This window comes from Ochlerotatus camptorhynchus, unplaced genomic scaffold, assembly GCF_037179485.1.
Source record: "Ochlerotatus camptorhynchus isolate MF236.1 unplaced genomic scaffold, CSIRO-AGI_Acam_v1.1 ptg000244l, whole genome shotgun sequence".
Lineage (NCBI taxonomy): Eukaryota > Metazoa > Arthropoda > Insecta > Diptera > Culicidae > Ochlerotatus > Ochlerotatus camptorhynchus.
This window is the reverse complement of record NW_027040734.1, coordinates 3,750,662-3,758,418: the sequence shown is the minus strand read 5'-3', so window position 1 is coordinate 3,758,418 and position 7,757 is coordinate 3,750,662. Positions and strand designations below refer to the sequence as shown.

The window sequence follows — 7,757 nt, the reverse complement described above, 5'->3', positions numbered from 1 at the left end:
AGTGAGTAGAAAATCGTTGTCATCGTATTGCGATATCACAAAGTTGCAGGTGGATTTTTTCGGCTGACTGTTGATTCTAGGGTTGATTCGGATCTATTCATTGGTAGATTTCATCGTCTGAAAAAAAAATCTAAATAACTTCACACAATAACATTGATAATTTAATACTTACAATTTTAAATAATGATGTCACAATGGATTCCGTAACCGACAATCTCGCCGACAATAGTAAAAATATTGCCTGAAATATCCAGCGGATTTAATGTTGATTTTCAGTTTCATTCCACACAAGGAACATTATATTGATAACGACTTTTGACGTTAAGGTTAAATTTAGCGGCAAATGTATGTCCAGTACTGCCAAAAACGTTGCTATGACAAGGTATTTTTGACAGTTAAACAATTTTCATTTTAAAAATATGCGCTTTTAAAAATACAAGTCAAAAGTGAAAAATACACTTTCAAACCAAACCAAATACTTTTGTTTTAAAAACTTTCATGGTTAAAACTATCAAAGCTGGGAAACTTTTATTTTGAAAACGCATGATTTTTATTGATACAATTTTTGTTTTTTGTGTGTAGTGACTCCAAATCGCGATGATAAACAAAATACGACGGCCAAAGCGCGATCCCGGAGGCTGTACACGACGATGCTGACGAAGTTTGACTGCGTGGTAATGGACGACGAAACCTACGTCAAAGCCGACTACAAGCAGCTTCCGGGACAGGAGTTTTATGCGGCAAAAGGAAGGGGAAAGGTAGCAGATGTTTTCAAGCACATGAAACTGTCAAAGTTCGCAAAGAAATATCTGGTTTGGCAAGCCATCTGTACCTGTGGCTTGAAAAGCAGCATTTTCATAGCTTCCGGGACTGTCAACCAAGAAATTTACGTGAAAGAGTGTTTGAATAAACGTCTGCTGCCTTTCCTGAAGAAACACGGTTGTTCCGTACTGTTTTGGCCGGATTTGGCATCTTGCCATTACGGTAAAAAGGCCATGGAGTGGTACGCCGCCAACAACGTGCAGGTGGTTCCCAAGGACAAGAACCCTCCCAACACGCCAGAGCTCCGCCCAATTGAGAAATACTGGGCTATTGTCAAGCGGAACCTAAAGAAGACCAAAAAAACTGCTAAGGGCGAGCAGCAGTTCAAGGCAAACTGGCTTTCTGCGGCGAAGAAGGTGGACAAGGTGGCTGTACAAAATCTGATGGCAGGGGTCAAGCGTAAGGCCCGGCAATTCGGATTTGGAAAAGCGGAAGCCTAACTGAATATTTTTCCTGAATTTTATACTAATTGAACTTGAAAAAGAAATTTAATTTGATTTTTTAAATAAACGATTTCACCGATTTACACGCGTTTTCCCTTGACCAAATTTTGACCGTATCACCCTTTATGTTAAACATTGCTATCACTATGAGATTATATGTGTTTAATTGGAAATAGGAATAACTTTTCGGTCATCAAAACAAAACCTTTATTTTTCTCGGATTGGTGCGAATGTTACTTACGACATAATGAAAATTTGCTCTTGATTAGATCCTTTTTATTTATGGTTTGAGAATTTTAATGGTAATGGTTATGGTAGTCAGTAGGTCGCATGGATGGTTTTGTAACACCGATCAGCTTTATGTGGAATATATCGCGAATAGGTTGCCTGTAAATTATTGATTACCAATTCGCGATATATTTCACGTAAAGTTGACTGACAATACAAAACCATCCATGGATCTTACTGACTACCATAACCATTACCATTAAAATTCTTAAACCATAAGTAAAAATGTTCTAATATAAATAGTTTTCTTTCCGAAAATGTATGGAGAAAACAACTATTTTAAATGGTAACGGTTCTTAACAACCCATTATTTGTAAGGTTAATTTAAAAAAAAAAACATAATACATGACGTTTAAACACAGACAAACGGACGTAACTCTTTGAAAAAGTTTCTCTTGAAAACATAGTATCTCAAAACATAGGACCTCAGTAGCGACATCTCTCTGGCTTCTCGCGGAAAACAAGATTGCTCGCTAACTCGCAAACAATATTGCATACAAGTTTTATAGAATGAATAGAAACGTCAAAGTTATCCTATGCCAGCGCTGCGGCGAGTAGTTCGCGAAACTGATAATATTTAAATCAACCGTTAAATGCGTGAACGAAGATACACAATGAAGTGTTACGTCTGTTTGTCTGTGTTTAAACTTTATCACACAAACGTTCATGTAAAGTTGCATAACCATTTCAGTTAAATTTTAGCAGGAATTATCAAAGTTTTAAGGCAGCTTTTCCATAAGGAAGAACTTTTCAACTACACTTATAGAATTCCACACATTTTTATTGACGAATTTTCATGCAAAATTCCACTTGATTTTCATGTGACCACCAAGGTGACCACACATAAACAGAATCCACCCAGAAGCACACATGAAATTTATGAGTCAAATGAATAGTACACAGCAAAAAAATTTAATATCGATCAACGTAATTCAAGCTGCACAGCAAAAAAAGTTGTTGAATATTACATCGAAACTGATGCAACCAGGTCAATCCATCGGTTGTGTAATATCACATTGTACGATGTACATCGATTTTGCGAACAAAATTACATCCATTGATGTAATATTGTATCTGCTTTTTGCTATTACATCATTATTTCATACATCAGCTTGAATTACGTTGATCGATATTACATTTTTTTTTGCTGTGTGATGTATGAAATAATGATGTAATAGCAAATAGCAGATACAATATTACATCAATGGATGTAATTTTGTTCGCAAAATCGATGTACATCGTACAATGTGATATTACACAACCGATCGATACAGGCTGACACATGTTGTTGAAACGTGCACTTAAAAATAATTAGTTATACAATTGAAAAAAAAACAATTTTAAACAATTTTTGAAAGAACTTCTGTATTTATTTGAATCTTTTTAGTGAACTGCAACAAATAGAAATTTCGTATTACATAATAACGAAATATTTTGTTAATTTACACCTGTGTTTTTTTTTTCTGCGTGCCAAAGTTTCGTAGCAACATCTGGTGTAACTGGTGCTGAATGTAAACATAAACAAAGATGAAATACATATGAGAGTGAACTGTCAGTTCTACTGTTATCTGTCAAAAGTTCTTGGTAAACAAAAAAGTAAGCTGATCGCAACTGTCTCGTGGACAGCCTTATTGGATTCCAATTAGAACATCGAACCAGCCTAGCAAGAGAACGAAGAGAACCAATCGGAATCGTCCGCCAGCTGAAAGTCCCTCGTACGGATTTGACATCTCTCCACAGTACACCTACCAACCGTACGGCGTAGAAAATCTCCACAAGCAAAAGTCTCCCCTGGGCACCAACACAATCGCAAAGCATCAAACACTTTCCAATGCCACAACCCGCGATAGTGTGTTGGTGTTTTGTAGGCAAACAACCCAAACAACGAGAACGAGCAAGGCAGACTCACGCAAAGTTCACACTCTTCTTCAGTCTGTTTCGAGCTTTCACGATGGATCGTCGCTGTTTGATAGCATATCATCGGGTTACGCTGCTATCATCTCCATCTGTATCTGTATCTGCTGCTGTGCTACTGCAATCCGGGTCGGATCGTCATCGTGGCCGTGTTTCGTCGGACTGCTTGTGAAATCTTCGCTTCGTGCAGTGCTCTGTGAACGAATGTCGGACAAGAAGCGAAACTCGCATTGCGTAGCACTTTGAGTATGCAATCAATGCGAACGTGAAACACAAGTTGGCACATATAGTGCAGTGGTATAGCGAGCAGTCTGGTGCTGGTGTGGTGAACGCAAAGTGGCATTAGGCTGCGATATTTCCCAATCAGAAAGTGCACTGTCCTAAAAAGAGCATCGCGAGTGCACCAGCAGGTAGTGCAAGCAGTGTGCAAACAACAGTTATCTTGTCGCACTCGCTCTTACTCGAAGGGTGCAGGATCACTCAGTCGAAGCTGGATGAGATAGAAGGTACGGGAAAGGCTTCTGTCAACTGTGTTGTTATGCATATGTCATATTTCGCTTGTGTGTGTGGAGGCTGATTGCATTCGTGAAAGGTGCCAGTGTGTTGGTAAATATTGCCCCAAAGGAAGTGTGTGGGCGAAGAGAAGGCGGCAGCGGAAGAAGCATTCGGCTGAACGTCAAACAAGTGTGAGCGGGATGAGAAGAAGAGGTGATTGAGGAGCAAAGTGTCAAGCGAGGAAGAATATCAGCAGGAGAAGCAGTCAGTAATACAGTGAAGCGGCACTGACGTATTGGTGTGATAGTGTTTGTGGGTTTCGTAGTTTGTTCTCTGTATATATCCTCTGGCCAGTGAGAGGAAGAAGTTGTGTCGCGTATTTTGTTCATTTTTATCGCCGTGAAATATTTTGTTTGCGTTGGAAAATCGGTCGTTCAAAATGTACGAAGATTGGTGAAGAAGCGATCGCAAGTGTTCGCCGGAAGTGAAAGCCGTGGAATCGAAGAATCTCAACCCTGGTGAAGCAGGGATTTCGGGGGAGATTTTTCACTCAGTGGTCCAGCACGAAGCAAGAGAACGAAGAAGTGTTCGAAGAGTGTTATTTTATTTTCGGGCAGTAGAGTGCGATTCAGTGCGGCCAGAGCCCCCGAACAACAGGAGGAGGGCCGTATATGTGTTGTTGTGGTTGAAAGTTTTGATAAATGTCAAGATGGCGGCTACTAACCGAGCTCGTCCGCAGCCGAGAACTAACATCTCGTTCTTCTCCAAGATCCAGGGCAAAATCTCCGATGCCTGCGCCCAGCAGAAGTTCCTAACGGACAAAAAGACCCTGGAGAAGACCTGGAAGCTGATGGACAAAGTAGTCAAGCTTTGCCAGCAGTCGAAGATGAATCTGAAAAACTCGCCCCCCTTCATACTGGACATCCTGCCGGATACGTACCAGCGGTTGCATCTGATCTACTCCAAGTACGAAGATCAGATGCACCTCTTGCACGGGAACGAGCACTTTAACATCTTCATCAACAATCTGATGAGAAAGTGCAAACAGGCGATCAAATTGTTCAAGGAGGGCAAGGAGAAAATGTTCGACGAGAATTCGCACTACCGGAGAAATCTCACCAAGCTGAGTTTGGTGTTTTCGCACATGCTGAGCGAACTGAAGGCGATATTCCCGAACGGGTTGTTCGCCGGGGATCAGTTCCGCATCACGAAATCGGATGCGGCGGACTTCTGGAAGTCACGCTTCGGAAATAGGCAAGTGTTTTGTGGCATGAAATTGATTGCAGGATGATTTACTTTGACTGACGGAAATTTTTGAAATCTTAAATTTGAACATATCGATATGGGATGAAATTGATCTACCTCTCAAATGGCTTCCCAGTGCGTTTCTAGTAATTGTTCTTATTAAATGTGGATTCCCTGCATCCGATTCAGATGCTGAAACCCTTGTGTGAAAAGTATTTTCAGCAGAAACGCCAAAAAGAGATGTAGGCAATTTTGTTCAAATTTACTGGTAATTTTGCAAAATCCCTGGATTTCTTGATATTTGAAACATTCTACCGCAATTTATTAAATAACTCGGATTCATTGACACTTAGTTTTGTGAAAAATGCTACTTTAATGGTAATGACCTCAATCGTTGCAGTCCTATGGGCCTTTGTTTGGATGTTGATATTATATGCTTCTTAACGTCAGCTCTATATAATTGAAATGCAGTAAAATAGGGTTACGGTATGTAATGTGGGTCTAGTCCTTTCATTCGGCCTATCACGCAAATAAATAATTAATTAAGGAATATTACACAAAAAATAAGGAAAATATTGATCACTGATGATTGATAAATGTGTACCACACACAAATCAATTTATATCACAACATTTCAATACATTTTCAGCTCTCGTAAGTAATAAAACTGGTTGAGAATATCACTCTGTTCGGAGTTTTTAGCCGCCATGACTTCTAAGGTTAAGATGGGAAGGTTGCACTGACGATCATCAAATGGCCTGATTATGGCATTTATTGAATGGAATTACCTGATAATACACACTAGACGTAAAACTCACAGTTACTGTTTGAATATTTTATGTTTATTTTAATTGTTTAACAACGTTTTCACAAGTAAATCATGGACCCAACTTTAGGGACACATTTCTTTTCTATGTTCCTAACTTTGGCCCATGAAATTCATTTGACAGCATATAGCAATAAGAGTAACGTCAACAATGTGGTTTGCATTTGGATGATAAGGAACGAACAGGAAGGGAGATTTTTTCTGCCAAATCTGTATAATGAACATCACAATGTTTTGATTTAGATATTCTGCGGTCGAAAGACGATAAGCGAAATTTTTAATTTTTAATTTTTAACTTGAGTGATTTAATGTAGTTTTCGTAAAATTTTCTCTAAGAAATGTTTTGAGGAATGAAGAGTATTAAGTTAACAGTGATAGTGATAAAAAAAAAATACATAAGAAAACGTTACCAAGAGCGTTTTTTTTGAGAATCAAACAGGATAGGACGAAGTTGCATCCATAAATAGACCCAATTTGGGGACAATAGACCGATATTACATACATTTCCCTGGTGAGTTTTTGTCTTAAAAAAAGTAAGTTTTTCAACTTTTTGCGGTTCCTGATAGCAAACGACATGATAAGCATATCTAAGCATACCATTTAGCAGTAGAATATCGTTTGCAGGTAAATTAATTGATGAGTTATGATTAAAAACGTAATCTATGGCTGCATATTAGACCGAGGTTAGGGACGTATACCCTATGTATAATTTTTTAATGAAAAACACATCAAGGCAATCATTGGAGTCTCATGATGAAATACTTTCAAGATCTTCAATTCAGTCCCATTCACTTCACAACAATAGTAGGAACTTTGGAGAAGTTCTGAGTAATGAAAAGAAATGCTGAGAATTTCAGTGAAGCTCCAGAAACAAACTGTGGGAACATAAGGGAAGTTAATACGCTGAAAATATGGGAACTGGCTGGAAACCTTAGGAACCTCAAAGCGGTTCTTTTAGCATCCGAAAATTTCCCGGAACATTTATGAAGTTCCTAGAATTTCAGAGAACTTCACAGGTGTCAAGCGAACTGGAGAAATATAGAAAACTTGAGGGGTATTGTGCAAATTTTTGAGCAGTTCTAAGTTCCTCAGAAAAGCTAGATCTAGAGATCTTTGGGGAATTTCAGATCTTAAGAGCAGTTTCCGTAGCTTTAGTCCAGACTTTTGGAGCAGTTTAAAGATCTATAATCGTAAATTTAGAAAAAAAAAATCAAATGCTGAAAAAAAAAATCGATAACCCTTAAGATGTTCCGATTCAGGGATGTAATTATGAAAACTTCAGAAATATTTCAGTAGCTTCACAAAATCCCAGAGAATTTCAGGAAAATTTAAAGGTATTTACGGGAATTCAATTTTTTCCAAGCAGAACTGGGATCCTCAATAGAATTTAGAGCTTTAGGGAAGCTTCGGGAACATCAAGACAGATCAGAGAAATAATTTCAAGGAATTGAAGAAACCTTAAAGAAGTTTCGAGAAATTCAGAGAATCCCCGGAAACTTCAGCAAAGCACCGAGAGAATTTATGGAACGTGGCAAAAATTATATGAACATCCGGGAAACGTGAGAGTATTTCAAGGGTGTTATATCATGGAGATTTCAAGAACTTACAAAATGCAAAAATTTAGTTTAGTTGATTAGAGAACATCAACGAAGTTCCTCCATTGATTAAAAAAATGCGAGAACTTTTAACAAGCTTCAAAGAAATCCAGAGAACATCTAATACAT

At 38.4% G+C, this 7,757-nt stretch overlaps 1 protein-coding gene across 1 annotated transcript in view; it reads left to right on the top strand.

Annotated features, from left to right (window-relative positions):
• Window positions 1-3,460: 3,460 nt before the first annotated feature.
• Cbl (E3 ubiquitin-protein ligase CBL) overlaps window positions 3,461-7,757 on the top strand; it is a 253,881-nt gene continuing 249,584 nt past the window's right edge. Inside the window, exon 1 of the mRNA XM_065226080.1 lies at window positions 3,461-5,216. Coding sequence (XP_065082152.1) covers window positions 4,672-5,216 — 545 coding nt within the window. The 5' untranslated portion in view covers window positions 3,461-4,671. The remainder of the gene's footprint in view (window positions 5,217-7,757) is intronic.